The sequence below is a fragment of the Botrytis fragariae genome (genome assembly GCF_013461495.1).
Source record: "Botrytis fragariae strain BVB16 chromosome Unknown tig00000251, whole genome shotgun sequence".
In the NCBI taxonomy this organism is placed as follows: domain Eukaryota; kingdom Fungi; phylum Ascomycota; class Leotiomycetes; order Helotiales; family Sclerotiniaceae; genus Botrytis; species Botrytis fragariae.
In genome coordinates, this window is record NW_023501003.1 from 263,448 (window position 1) to 278,658 (window position 15,211).

Here is a 15,211-nt window from a genome sequence, read left to right on the forward strand (position 1 = left end):
GAAGATGTATGACTTAGAGATTTTTAACATTCGACTAGATTCAGAAGGGAATGGTCTTACAACTTGACGCGGGGGGACTATGTTCGTCGATCATCTGTTCGATTGTTTTGATGGGCAACTTGAGGCGAGCATATTAATGAGCAAGAACGGGTGGGTGGAAATGATTGTATTAAAGTATGACGAGGATGATGGCCTAGTTTCATACCACTAATACTGAAAACAGGAATTTTGGGCAGCTTCCATATTAATAATTACGGAAAGTGAATAGCAATTGGCCTAATGTGCATCTAGAGATGTACGACATGAGCTGAAATCATTACTGATTGTAGTGGCACGAAAGGTTTCTGTTTCCATGCAATCCGACGTAGCTTCGGCAATGCGGAGGCGAGATTCTAGCATGTCTGTAACAAGACATTTGTATGGGGTTTAGAAATCTTTGTATGGATATAAAATACGTTTGTAGACAGTTTATATACAATAGACTCTTTGAATCTATTTCTTTGGTTCTTCTTTCTTCTCCTCTGGCTTGGGTGTAGGGAGTTTGAATGTGGTGGGTTTTCTATCAACACCAGGTCCGACTTGCTATTTGATTTTAGTATCATGCACTTTAATAGTTCAAAAGTGGCAGGAGTGAAATGAAAACGTGAACATACCTCCCAAGCAGCAGTTCCGCCCTCAAAGTTCCTGAACGCTTGAGTCAACTCCAATGGTTCTACCACAATACGTTTCTTCTCCTCATCAAATCTAATCTCCGTGTAACCTGTCAATGGAAAATCTTTCCGTAATGGATGGCCATCAAACCCATAATCTGTCATGATGCGACGGAGATCTGGGTGACCAACAAAGAAGACTCCGAAGAGGTCATAGACCTCACGCTCATACCAGTTCGCGCCGTCATAGAGACTGCAGAGACTGGGAACGGGGGAAGCCTCATCGGCGTAAGTCTTAATGCGAATGCGGGAGTTGTGGCGAACGGAAAGGAGGTTGTAGACGATTTCGAAACGCTGATCGCGGGTAGGGAAGTCAACGGCGGTAATATCTGAGATTTGAGTAAATTCCGCGTTGGTATTATCTGTAAATAATCAGCTTCCTGTGAAATGAAACCGGGTAGAGTTCGCCAAGGTACTGTCACATCTTTAGGCATAAATTTCTTACATTTGAGGAATGAAAACACAGGAATTACTCCAGAAGGAGAGATGTATATAACAAGCTCGTCTTTCCATACTGAGAATTGCTGAATGTATTTTGGAAGGCACCCCATGAGCCATGATCCATATCTGTGCATATCATCCGCCTTTGCTGCGTATTTATCTGCAGGATTCACAGGAGGAACTCGAAGTCCTCCTGGAACATCAGGAGCTCTCTGAGCATGGCGCATGTTTGGAGTATCTGGAGAGACGACAACTCGGGCATGTTGTGTGGAGGCAAATGTTCGAATATTGAGCTTCTTAGGTTGGCACAAAGAGCTTTTGGTAGATCTAATGGCGGAGGCCAAAGCCCGACTATTTGAAACCCTCATCGCCATCTTGAAAATTGAATCGTATGAAGTTCAATTGCAAAGATTAGAAATTCATTAACGATGATATGATATTCAGATTGGTGCTTGATTGATCCTGGAGGGTTAGATCTCGTGCCTGAGGTTTCTACTTTTGCGCCACTCATTGCTTCCAGCTTACATAACCGAGATTTTAGCGTGGACAAACCAAGAGCGAACATGACTTTTACACTTTAACTCATGATCCTCGAAGAAGTTCCTACCACACCCACACTCATCTAATTGATCTCTTTTTCACTTCACAACAATACCATTACATTACATAGAATTCTACGTATCGATACCGGAAAATCCGCATCTCATACTTAGAGTATTGATAATTTAATAATACTCTCACAATACTTAACAACGCGCTGTATTCATTAGCGCACCAAAAACCGTCGTATCAGAACCAAATTCATACTTTCTGGAATTTCGTCTCGTTGTTCAATCGCACATTTGAACACTCGAAATGGCACCTCAAGACAGCTTCATCGATGAAGATGATGATACCTGGTACGTTCTCATACTTCCCGTTGATCCGTATTCAGCTTGGGCGAATTGTATCTTTTGAACACTTTGCTAATCAAATTTCGACAGCCCACTTTGCGTTGAAGAATTCGATCTATCCGACAAGAACTTTCAACCATGTCCTTGTGGTTACCAGGTAATTATTGTTTTCTTGACACTGTCTGCCGGCTTGATGCTAACTTCCACAACCTTAGATATGTCAGTTCTGCTACAATAATATCAAGAACAATATCAACGGCCTCTGTCCTGCCTGCCGAAGAGCTTATGACGAGAAGACAATAAAATGGAAAGTTGTTACACCTGAAGAGTATGTAGTATGAAAGCGTCAAGAAATCGACCTGCTGACCGCAATTTACAGAGTCGCTCAATTTAAGGCCAATGTCCAAAAGAACGCCAAAAAGAAAGCCGAAATAAGACAGAAAGAAGCACAAAAGCGAGAAGTGGAAAGTCTGAATCGAAAGCACCTAGCGGGTTTACGAGTTGTACAGAAAAACTTGGTATATGTCAACGGTCTAAGTCCCAGTATTCGAGAGGATGAGCTCCTTCAAACCTTACGCGGCGAGAAATATTTTGGCCAGTATGGAAAGATCCTCAAGATCGTGGTCAGTAAATCCAAACAGAACGATTCAGGTCAAAATTTTGGAGTTTACGTTACGTTCGCTTCGAAGCTGGATGCCGAACGATGCATAACAGCTGTCAACGGTTCTACAAACGGTGACCGAGTCTTAAGAGCGCAATTAGGAACCACGAAATACTGTTCGGCATATCTGCGGAATGAAAATTGCACGAACAAGAATTGCATGTTCTTGCATGAACCAGGCGACAATGATGATAGTTACTCTAGGCAAGATTTGTCGTCGATTAACAGTGTGAACTCGCAACGACCTTTGCCGACCAAGGCATCTTCATCTCGCACTCAAGCTCAAGCAGCACCACCAATTCAACAAGCACAGCCTTTAGCTGCCGCTGCACAACCAATGGTACGGGAAGGAAGCAAAGATGATTCGGACAATGGGGATGGACCCGCTCTCCCATCAACCGCCAACTGGGCCAATCGTGGCGTACAGCAGCAACGTAGCAGAAGAGGAAGTCATGCTACTAGCGCTGCTGCCCCCAGTCCTGCTATCTCGAATGCTGTTCCTTCTACAACTGAAGCTGTCGAAGAAGAAACACCAGAGCTTGTTGAAGATCAAGAAGAATCGTCCGAGGAAGCTAGCCCCATTGAAGCTCGAGAACCCACCCCTTCAATCGAGGATGTTTCGCATCTTGAAAAGGAACCCTTTGGCGCCGAACTCCTTAGGTCAATCAATTCGGATGTGCTCAGCTGGGATGGTCCAAAGATTCACGAAGACGATCTTGCATCATTTCCACTACTTTTCGATGATCACGGTGGAGAAAAGCGTCGTTTGATGCGCGAGCAACAACAGGAGGAGGAGCGTCTACACATGGAGCAGGAATCGCAGGCCGATCTTCAATCTGTACCTGAACCTGTGGAAGAACAAGAACCGGAGAGTGGTAGTCTGCAACTGGGTGGCGAGCCAGAGGATAATGGACGAGAGATCAACCAACCTCCTGGATTTCAACGTCGTCAAAGTTCTCAGCTGCCAATCCAACGTGGCTCTACCAACGGGCCATTTGGTCCAAGTCTTGGGCAACAACAAAACTACCAGAACATCAGCAATTTGGGTTCTGTTAATGGACGATCGCTCACTCCATTGCAGCAATCACAACTCTCAATGTTCAAATCCCCATCGGGTGTCCCGCCAAGCTTCATGGATCACATTTCTTCCCCGGTTGGACTCGGAAATCCATTAAACCAGAATAACGCACTCTTCCAACAGCCAGGCCATAACAGACAATCTTCTCGGTACAGTTTCGCTGGGGATGGTGCCGCTGGGCCATCATCTATCAAACCATCTGCCAATTCCAAGATGATGCAACAGCAAGCTTCAATGATGCCCCCTTCAAGTCATCCTCAGCAAGGATTCCAGTCCTTTAATCCTTCGATCCCAGCTCCCCCAGGACTGTCAGGTTTGAAGTCCAACACCCCACCTATTGGTGGAGGGATGTTTGGCCAAGGTCATGGATTTGGTAACGCGATGGGCGCCGGTTCGGCTTTCGGAGGAGCTAACAAGGAGAATGGTAGTGAGATGCTTCGTGAAATTTTGAGGGGTCGTCCTAGTGCTGGCGGCAATCAGGGTCTTGATACAAGTAAGCGTGAGTACATGTTTCCTAATTTTCTTCATCAACAGTTCCCATCTGCCTCCTCTACTCCAGCTCCTGCTTCAGGCCTTCTGGCATCGCTCTACGGTCCTCAGACCGGAGCGTTTCATGACTTCGGTCAAAAGCAGAAAAAGAAGGGAAAGAAGCACAGGCATGCTAACACTTCCTCCTCTGGGGGAGGTGGCTTAGTCGATCTTGCGGACCCAAGTATCTTGCAGGCGAGAATGCAGCATCAACAACAGAGCAATGCCGGAGTCGGACAGGGGCTGTTTGGTGGTCAGGCTCAAGGTGGGTACAACCCCAACCTAATGTATGGCGGCGGTGCAGGATTCCCCAGATGGTAGATGACCATGTTGGTTGGGCGTAATATTTGGCGTGGCTTTTGTAGATAATGATATTTCTTTTCATTTACAAGGATGGCGTTGGCAAAAACTCTTCAAAGAGTGTTGCATTGTTGCTCGGTATAGCACACATTTGTTTTAGCGGGCATGGCATAGCTCCAAGATGGATGCTTCGGATGCATTGGCGTCATATTACGGTTGGAAAATGAGTGAGAGGACCTCATGGGATTGCTGCCATCGTTTATTTTCTGTTTATTTCGTCTGGGTGCGCAACAAGATCAAAACAGGTCACGCCGGGAATTCCATCATCGTCTTCGTCGCGGCCACTTCTCTCATGTACGTTATAGTCCCCGCTCCCACGCCAACGACAGTGGCTGGAGAAATATATCATTCTTACATATTTTGTACCTTCAGTAGCCCGCTCTTTCAATTATCGAAGACGATGATGGATTCGTGATGTGACCGTGTCCCTATCTTGTAGTAGCATTGTGCATTAACCGATGATGCTCCTTTAACCTTACCGCCCACTTATCACTTCACATTTGTTCACTTTAATGAAGACACGCTAACGTTAATTTTGTTTAGAAGATTCAGCTTTCGATGAAAGCATTTTGCACAGTGTGGACGCTTTGGTGTCAGATAGTGTACCAGATGACTCACCCATGAGATATGGCGAAATGTCCCGAGAGGTGTCTCGATCGAGCACTCCGGCTTTTCCACCTGGGCTACCAAATCCCCATGGACATCCTCCTCCAGCAATTCGCGAAGATCCAATCGGAAAACCTTCTAAAACAATTTCAGCGGCTGCTCCGTTCACACCATCGAGACAAGCTAGCATGGCATACCCTCCCCGTGTTGCCACTCCACTTGCCATGTCTCAACCATCAACGCCCTCTCCTGTCAAGTCTAAGGCTTTACCTGCCCCTACCCCTGAGACATCAGCGTCGGAAGCAAGAACAAAACATGAAACCAAAAACATTTCTTCTAGTATGCCGAAGGATACTGCAGCTCAGTCTAGTACAGTACCTGTAGTTCCGACAACCCCTTTGCGCCCTGCAGCAGCTACTCCTGCAACTCCCACGCCTTACTCCACTGATGATTTTCCAGCCCTTGGGTCACAGAAGGAAACCAAACCTGCACCTAGGAAGGTTTCAAAACCAGTTGCCTCCTCTTCGAAGGCGCCATCTACACAAAAAATCTCGAATGCCCAGAAGAGTGCTAAAACAAGCGAGCAGAAAACAGCGCCATCTGCTTTCACCATTTCAGCTTCCACGAATCCTACTACTAATGTAGTAGACACTCTTGAGAAACCCAGTCAAACTGTTGCTCCAACGTCAGGTTACCCAGCGCTACCAGCGTCTTCGGCATCAGCAGTGAGATCTCCCTTCGTTCTCAAAGTTTTGACCACCAGTCCCTCGACACCAAAAGGGGGCACGGCTCCAATGGGAAGCCCTGCTCCAACTTCTGCAACGTCTGTAGCTCCGTACCCCGCACATTTTCCGGATAACACCAGTGAGCATGACAATGCGTCTCTCATGTCCGCAACAGCTTCGAGAGCGAGCTCACCTGGTCCGTCCAAGAATGGACAGCCGCGACCTACTCGCAACACGGCAAAGACAAAAAGGGATAAGGCTGCGAAAAAGGAACAGGCTCTGGAAGAGCAAATGGCAGCTGCAGCTGAAGCCAAGAAAGCTGGAGAACAAGAGCCAATTATGGGCAGAAAGACGAAGAAGAGGGATAGGCCGAATGCTAACAGTGCACCTAATGCTTCTACTTCTGCGCCTAGCAGACCGCCATCACCTCCGCCTGCAGTGATTGCCCGTGAGGAAAGTAAGCCCGCAGAACCTATCGTGCCAGAAAAGCCTGTCTCGACTGGCAGCGACAAACCTGTCAATAAGAGTGAGGGGAAAGGCAAGAATAAGGCAAAGGCGCAACAACCTACGCCCCCATCCGAGTCACCACAGGTTCCTGTTGTCGAAGATGAGGAGATTGTAGAAAAGCGTACAGGTCCAAGTCCAGCCAGCCTTGCTCCCTTTGTCTCAAATTTATCTGAGATATTAAAAACCCCACCTGGCATCAGTAATGAGAGGAAGAGAGAGAAGGATAATTTTGGACCAGCTTTCGCCGAAGCGCTTGCAAAACTTGATGTAAGCCCTGAAGAACGGGCCGAGTTAAACGCGGGAAATACTGTCCACAAGATTGCTTCGGGATCAATACGGATCATGTTGACACCTAATGGGGATTGCGTTCGCAATCTTACTCCTGACGAAGAGAAGCGATACTTGGAGCTTCAAGCGAGAATTGCAGCTAACGCCGGTCCTACTGCATTTGTTTCCGGACTGCAAAACACAGGCGTTGGATTTAATTTGGTTGGCGGCCGCGCGGTTCCAAATGGACCTGCTTCATACTTCCCCACATCCATGTCCACCGGCAATACGACGCCTATGGATGCGGTCAGCAAGATTCAGCGTGATGAAGCTTTGAATTACATTAACCAATACGTTCTACCATCTCTCTCTAACAACCCCCAGTTAGAAAAGGCACTTAGTGCGAATGTTTTAGCAGGTGACACTGCACTTCAAGGGGGCGAGACTTCCAGCTGGTCCCCTTTGAATGGAAATAATCACGCTCAAGACTTTCATGACATGGACCTCAACGATAGAGTTGCAAATTATACCGCGGGTTTTGTGGGGCACCGAAATCCTGATGATGGACGACAGGATCGAAACGTTCAGTTACTAACTGAAAAGGAGTCGGAGTCTGCAATGCAAATCGCAAAGAAGGAGACTCAAGAGTTGGAGAAGAGACTTCTAGCTGTGTTGAAGAAAAACAGGAAGCTGTTGACAGGGCATTGAATTGGATGTTCTGTGGAAAGGGGAGATCAATTTTCTCAGAGCAACATTTTCATCTGCGAGATAGAGGTCCATCTGTTCACCATTTAACACAATGACCCTGATGACTTGAGTGGGAGAAACGGTGGGACGGATGATGAAATGCTAACGATGCAACGAATTGTATGATTATTATGTGTGTGTTTGTTCACTGTATTGATACTTGTATGGATTATAGGATGGAGGTGTGGGTTCACGTCGTAGTGTAAGAGCACCGATTATGGAGGGTTTATGGAAGATGGCAAGGGCGCAAGCCATCAATTATACACCACAAGCACTGTTTGCTTCTAGCGTGATTTTTATGATCTTAAAGATCGATAGCGATACCTTTTTACCGTTGTAACATAGCATAGTATACCATAGCATAGCAAATCGACCGTGGAATTTCAATTTAGCAAGTTCACTTTCCACTATGTTGAATTTTATTGCGGTGAACATGAAATTTTCAATGTCATTACAGCATGTACTCATACGAGTCATTCTTACCCAAGTGTGTTTCTACTGCGTCTAACAAAATATACAAACAAATATCTCTGACATTCGATAGCACTCACTCCCGTCTATATAGTCTCCGCCTCCCACGTGGAGATATTGGCAATCCCTGTTCGCGGATACTTGGTGGGGCAGGAGCGGCGTTGGCGGGGTACTTTTTTGAAAAAAAGCCGATGCCAAACTGACCTTGTTGGTTTTTGTCGCTTCTCTGATCTCGCCATACAGGAAGATTTTAATTCGATATAAATTGTCTCGAGAACACTCATTCCTCGATCTCTTTTTAATTCACCAACTACACTCCGACAAATAACCTAATATGGCCGAATCACTTCCTACCACTTTCTCTGGTATGTAGAAGATTGTAACCTACCCATTACCCAACATCCTTCTCTATCCTACCTCCTCTCTTCCCCCTTCCACCCCCAAGATTTGCCAGTCTATTGCATTTCATTCCATTCCGTTCCCAAACTAACCACTTATTCCCCCTCCAGACCCCGTCCACATTGCCGTAATCGGCGGTACCGGTCTCCAATCCCTCGAAGGTTTCGTCCCAATCGCAACCCTCAACCCACTCACCCCCTGGGGCTACCCCTCCTCCCCCATCCACATCCTCTCCCACAACTCTACCCCCGTCGCCTTCCTCTCTCGCCATGGTACTCACCACGAGCTTGCCCCTCACGAAATCCCCAACCGCGCCAACATCGCTGCTCTCCGCAGCATCGGCGTCCGAACCATCATCGCATTTAGTGCCGTGGGCTCTCTGCGCGAGGAAATCAAACCCCGTGATTTCGTAGTGCCAGATCAGGTCATTGATAGAACAAAGGGAGTGCGTCCTTTTACCTTCTTTGAGAAGGGTGTTGTGGGACATGTAGGCTTTGCAGATCCGTTCGATGAGAAGATCGCAAAGGTAGTGAGGGAATGTGGACATGCACTTGAGGGAGAGGGAATTGTTTTGCATGACAAAGGAACGATTGTTTGTATGGGTAAGTTACCTTTCCTAATCTTTTCCTCGCCCCTTATAGAAATTATAAACTAATCTTTCCTCCACCAAATAGAAGGACCGGCCTTCTCCACCCGTGCTGAATCGCACATGTACCGTTCCTGGGGCGGATCCGTCATCAACATGTCCGCGCTTCCCGAAGCCAAGCTCGCGCGCGAAGCTGAAATGGTCTACCAAATGATCTGTATGGCAACCGACTATGACTGCTGGCACAGCACAGCCGATGTGGATGTAGAAATGGTCATGGGACACATGCATGCCAATGGACAGAATGCGAAACGATTGGTTGGGGCGGTGCTCGACGCGTTGAGCAAGCAGGAACATAGTGAGATGGTTTTGGCGAAACACTGGGAAGGAAACACGACGGGCATGATTAGATTTATGACGAAGGAACAGGGAAGGGGGGAGGAGGGAAAGAAGAACGTGGAGTACTTGTTCCCGGGGGTGTGGGATGCTTAGATGGATGATATGTGAGGATGTGGGGAGAATTTATGCAAGGGAGGGATGGAGGGGCTTTGTGCATTTTTGATACCTGGATGCATCAACGGCATGCACATACGCTGAAATGAATAGACGAGATGGACTCAACATTCCTGTGTTTTTACCATAACACGTGAGACAACCTATTAATTCCCAATGCTGGCAAATGATGCTCCGCGTAGCTCATCTAGTATTTACTTATTCGTTATTTCTTGAGGAACAACCGAAGACGAATCAAATCCTATTATCATATCAAATTTATACCAAAGTCTCCTTCCTCTCTTCACGCTATTTTTTTTTAACCCAGCCAGCATCATATAAACAATTCATGTCATCCAACCCAAATCAACAATGGGTGACCATGTACATATAGAAAAGAGGAACCCCAGGGTATCTATCAACATCCCACAAAAGAAACAACACCGCCACTATCAACTCATTTAATGCAATCCAATTTAATTATCCCACCACCATCTTCCCGAATCGCCATCCAATTATCCACCGGATCCCTTGCAGACAGTAACAGCCTATCAAAGTAACATATACAAAGCTTTGACCGCCTTCTCCGCAGCCGCAACGTGCCAAGGTCTCCCGTCCCTAACAGGATGTACAACGCCTCTGACCCTTGCCAAAGTAGCCAATCCCCTGTAATAACCTAAAATCTCCCTTAACAAAGTATCGTGAAATGTGCGCGGATTTCCGACAACCTCCGCATGGATAATATTGACTTCCAATACTATCGGCGGATCATCGATGCTCGTGCCGCTATTTTTTACGAGGTAGCCGGAAATAAGAGCCGGGTTAAATTCGAGAAGAGAATTCGAATTGTTGAGGCGATGACAGAGAATTGCACCCCAAGTTTGATCTGTGATATCTAGGAGACGAGAGCTTTGATCATCGGGTTCGGGAGGCACAGCGGGTGTAGATGTGGATGGTGCTTCGGAAGGGGTGGGGGCATTCGTTGTTGGTGTTGATGCATTGCCTGGGGAGAAGACCGAAGATTGAGATGCTTGAGGTGTGGAGACGGGCGTTGTAGCAGGTTGTGATGTCGTCATTGATGGCGGCGGTATTTTTATTTGTGGGGGTAATATCCTCAAAGATGGGTCTGATTGTACAGTGACTAGTGTGAGACTGATCGAACCATTTGATTCCGTGGAAGCAAGACCTGTCCAAAAATCGATTTCAGATTGTTCCATAACAGTAGTCTTTGCAATAATTATACGCCAGTGAACCTTTTTGCTCGAGATCAAGTCAAGAGTGGTCTCCCAGATTTCATTCGCAACATCCGTAAAGAGAAGAGTGAATGGCTCGTTCTTCCGCCCAAGGCAATATGAAGCTGTCATCTGTTTAGTACCCCTATTGTCTGACCATGCGGCAGTAATCCATCGTTCATCGATACTTTGAGCATAAGCAATATGAAGACATGAGTTCTCTTGTAATAATGCAGGAGATGGATTGATATTCAACTTGAAATCAATGTTTCGGGGAAGAGGTTTCTCTAGAAGAATCGCTGCTGTAGTGGAAGATGATGCGAAATCCACACAGCGATCATATACTTCCATAGCAAGACGTGAATATTCCGCCGGCGACGGCACTACTAATGAATTAGGAGCAGCCATAAAATCCAACGGCACAAGCTGCAACACCAATTCGTTGTAAATCTTCAGCTTCTTTTCGGACAACGACTTCCTGTAGACCTTGAATAGGTGCTTGAAAGCAGTGCAAATATTCACGAGTAGAGACGGATTGTTGAGAGGATAAACGAAGTACACAACGACATTTTTCTCTTCCGTAGTCATACTTGAAAGATTCTTGCCCAACCGCGTCAATACATCTTTAAGCGAGCTCAAATAAGCTGCCTTATTTGTATTGACATCACATGGGTAATTTAGAAGGCCGCTAGGTGAATCTGGAAACATAATACGATCGTGTCCTCCAAATCTGAATGACTCATACGCCCCTCGCATTTGGTCGAGGAAGATATCAGCATTCTCATTGATGCCTACGATATTGGGATGGATGCAAACAGCGTTAACATCTTTGTTTCCAGTGTAAGGCGCCAGCCCTAAATTATCCCAAAAGTGTATTGCGGGAGGTAAAACTGCCAACTTGGAGTCACCTCTACGTACTTCAAGCTGTGGAGGTTGAATGGGAAATAGATTGCTAGATTTTGAAAGATCCGTATGCTGTGCTACTCTAGGATTTGGCATGGGTCGACCCTGGGGTGGTAAACGCAAAGCCGCATTTACAGCTGGAATCCCAGGGATGGTAAGGTATGACCTCAGAGTACAATTTTTGACATCTTTCAAGCACACTTTCGTAGCTTGCAAGACATCAGTCATTAGTCTTCTAGTAGCAAAGGTAGCCTGGTCATGGGCGTCGGGGTTCTGACTTGTTTGATCGTTCACACGAAGAGACCCTGAAGCAGCTTGATCTGCAATCATTTGGGCCGTTTCGATCAAATCTAGATCCGATAACCCGCTAGGCTGAATATCTGGTTCGGGGGAGGTAAAATATGGCGTTAGAGACCAATCTGCGGGATCAGACTCAAAAATCGGAATATGTGGTTCAATTACGGACTGGGGAGTCCCCGCGGAGGGTTCATATTCTCCGGTAAAAGCGTTGTATGAACTTATACTGGTCTCGTCAAAATAGCGTTTTCCTTTCACGCCGAGTTTAACCATAGTCGAAACCCCTATTGGTAGTGTCTCATCAGATTCCGATGCGTCGCTTATACTGTTAGAATCGCTGGCCATATCTAGCTCTGCTTCGTTATCTAACTCAAATTCATACTGCGCATTATCATTGTTCAGAATTCGAGTCAACACATCAGATTCGTGTGCTTTATTCTCACTTTTTCGTCTACCAAAAGATTCTGGGTTCGTAGGATCGTCCGGCTCTACAAGCTGTGCTTTTAGATCATCATCGGAATATCGAAATCGCCCATTACAACCATACTTCTCATCAACCTCTGTTAAAGAGTATTCAAATTTGACTTCATCAAATACGCTGGACTCGCTAGATGACTGCGATTTCGATTTTCGTTTTCGTTTTCGTCTTGCCAACTGGCCGAATACTATTTCTTTGTCGAAAGGAGCCACAATGCGTGGTGGAGAAGGTGGTTGAGCAGAAGCTATCAAGCTGTCGTTATTGTTGGACATTTCAACATCCATATCCATTTCTGAAGTTGAGAACCGCTGCTCGAACTTGGGTTGTTGTATGTTGTTCTCTGTCGGCTGAGAATCCTTCATGATCGTATCCTTTGATATTGGTTGGGGCACTGATGGCTTACTGGAAACAGATGACTTTTCAACAACCTTATGTTGATGAGCAGGAGGTAAATTAGGCTCGACCGGGGATCCTGACTGATGATCCATTTCTATGTCATCAGGTTGGTCGAAAAAGTTGAAGTCGGCATCAGTGATGTCTGTATCGCCAAATAAATCTCCTCCCATATCTCCAAAGAGATTATCATTATCATTGTCATTTTCTCCAAAGTTCATATTGGAATTTGAGCGATGTTTTTGTTCTGAAGTTACCCAGTTATCAGTGTCCGCGGTGTTCATGATAGATGTGCTGGGATTCGTTGCTTCGTGATCATGCGGGAATAAATGGGTAGGGTTCCCTGGCGTTGTGACTGCACCGTCGAATGATGGTGTTGGTCCCCCAGGGTGATGTATGGCATCTGGAGGTGTAGGATACATTGCGCCAGCATTGCTACCCTTTTCTAGTAATGCTGTAGAATGGTTGTTTGCTCGAATGTTTTGGGCCTCCTGGTCAGCCTGTTCTTTAGCAGCCTTTACGGCATTCCGCTCCTGCTGCCTATTCGACATGATCCTCGCCCTTTCTTCCGCGTTAATAGACCATTCTTCTACAAATGTCAGAGGATCTACAAGCCCAAAAGAATTCGCACTTGAAGGCTGCAGGTCAGTCGTAGAAGTTTTGATGGCCCTGAAGCATAACAGAGTTGGCCAAGGTACAATAGCACCTTCATCGGAAGAGGGTATATCTGCGTATTCGGGGCTCGAAGATCCATAATTAGCATTTAGCACCTGCACAAACATCCAGCCACCTTCTTCAATTGAAGTTGAATCAAAACCCTTGGTCGACAACCAGTCCAAACATCGAGATTGCCAAGACTTAATTGTCGTTCCATGAAAGCGCCAGCTGTGATCTTCAGGATACTTTTGTAAATCCGAAATAGGTTGAATTCCAGGCAGTTGCTCGTCGTCATAAAATGAGTAGAATTTCGCTGGGTTTCCTCCTGGTGCTAGCCATAACTCAGTACCCTGGGATAAAGTTCTTTGGAGCTTCTCTGGGCTCGAGTGACTTATACTCTGAAGACCAGGGGTGACGTAAGAACAGGCTTTTATCATTAGGGCTCCCAGAGAAGTGAGACTGATGTCTAAGTCGACCAGAGTGACTGTGTCGTCAGAAACCTTTGGGGATTGGTAATATGCCATTGATCTAGATGGTGATTCTGAAGGAAGAAGTAGGGTCCGTGAGTTGAGAGGAATCAATCCGTGATCGTTGCAAAGCCTATACATGATGGAGCCCTGAACGGATGATATAAAGTGCTCCTGGACCTCTTTCAGAAACGCGAAAGTGTCGCCTAGACTGGCCACGGATTTAACACCAGGAGATGCTCCTGCTGAATCATGTAGATTCTGGGTCGAGTTTGCTTGCATGGCCCTTGCATTGACATTCTGTGCATTGCGTAGTGCATTTTCGAAGGGTGAAGGCGAAGACGTGCTACTGGGGGTGTTCAAACTAGCTGCAAGTATGGATTTGTTCTTTGCAAGGTGTGAAGGTTCATACGTCCCTTTGTCCTTCTTCAACAACTCGGCACCTTGCACAGTAGGAAGGTTGGCTTGGCTCAGTAGATCGTCCCCTTCATCGAGAGCCTTGTTCGGGGAATTTGGGCTCGGTTGGAAGACCCAGATCCCTTCTCGCTTTGCGTCGTAATATACTAAAGTGCCGTGTTTCCTCCAAGCGGTTTCCACGTCTTGCAAATGCTTTTTTGCTATAGAGGAAGGTGATTGCCATTGGGTTTCGAAATATTCATAGGTTATTGATGCAAAATTGTCCTGAGTAGGTAGTTAGCTACGAAGTTTATTCGAGTCGCATGGAGCAAGAATCCTTACACAACACAATACATTGGTAGGTTGATCCCCGAGATCCATATCGTAACAGGTCGTAACTCATGAAATGAACATCCAGAACAGCCGATGTAATGCGCCGATCCCCCCCTCCTCCGCGACAAGCTATTTTTCCCCTTTATGCACCCCAAATGATCTCGTTTATATATCCAAGTAAGTTTGTTGATGATCCTATCGAATCAAATCGGTAAATCTTAGTTGTTTGAGTCGGGGAGCTTGAGTTGGACTCGCAGGGCTCCATCTCAAAATGAAGATGTCGGCTGTCGCAGTGGCTGGCTGTTCAGCAAGGTGCGACTAAATTGTTGTTACAAATCGCGAAAAGCAATCAAAAGTTGAGCACAGAATAGAATCGCAGATGAATTGGGTATCTTGAAAGCATTGAGACAGTAAAATATAATGGTCCAAAGTATTAAGCAGATGGTACCTGTATTTGACGATAGTCTCAATAGTCTACAAGAGTTATTGATAACATGGTTTCGGGGCATAGTCAAAATTACCGATTACTCGGACTAAGCAATTAAATTGCGCTACCCTGATTTTGCCCCAGCTATAATCCGTAT

General features: G+C 46.1%; 4 protein-coding genes across 4 annotated transcripts; 2 read left to right on the plus strand and 2 right to left on the minus strand.

The window, feature by feature from the left end:
* Window positions 1–425: 425 nt before the first annotated feature.
* Bfra_011667 (putative nadh-ubiquinone oxidoreductase kda subunit protein) lies at window positions 426–1,525 on the minus strand (the record flags this gene model as incomplete). The annotated part of the gene is made up of 3 exons (XM_037341993.1): window positions 426–582; window positions 654–1,072; window positions 1,105–1,525. 3 exons carry the CDS (start codon window positions 1,523–1,525, stop codon window positions 493–495), a joined length of 930 nt encoding a protein of 309 aa, XP_037188073.1. The 3' UTR covers window positions 426–492.
* A 481-nt stretch (window positions 1,526–2,006) lies between these two features.
* On the plus strand, window positions 2,007–7,484 carry Bfra_011668 (putative rna recognition domain-containing protein; the record flags this gene model as incomplete). The annotated part of the gene is made up of 5 exons (XM_037341994.1): window positions 2,007–2,050; window positions 2,135–2,201; window positions 2,260–2,372; window positions 2,424–4,576; window positions 5,215–7,484. The coding sequence occupies 5 exons, from the start codon at window positions 2,007–2,009 to the stop codon at window positions 7,482–7,484; spliced, it is 4,647 nt and encodes a 1,548-aa protein (XP_037188074.1).
* Window positions 7,485–8,328: 844 nt separating this feature from the next.
* Window positions 8,329–9,471, plus strand: Bfra_011669 (putative methylthioadenosine phosphorylase protein; the record flags this gene model as incomplete). Its single annotated transcript, XM_037341995.1, has 3 exons — window positions 8,329–8,359; window positions 8,504–8,995; window positions 9,068–9,471. 3 exons carry the CDS (start codon window positions 8,329–8,331, stop codon window positions 9,469–9,471), a joined length of 927 nt encoding a protein of 308 aa, XP_037188075.1.
* A 551-nt stretch (window positions 9,472–10,022) lies between these two features.
* Window positions 10,023–14,675, minus strand: Bfra_011670 (putative mediator of rna polymerase ii transcription subunit 13 protein; the record flags this gene model as incomplete). The annotated part of the gene is made up of 2 exons (XM_037341996.1): window positions 10,023–14,579; window positions 14,637–14,675. The coding sequence occupies 2 exons, from the start codon at window positions 14,673–14,675 to the stop codon at window positions 10,023–10,025; spliced, it is 4,596 nt and encodes a 1,531-aa protein (XP_037188076.1).
* Window positions 14,676–15,211: the final 536 nt, after the last annotated feature.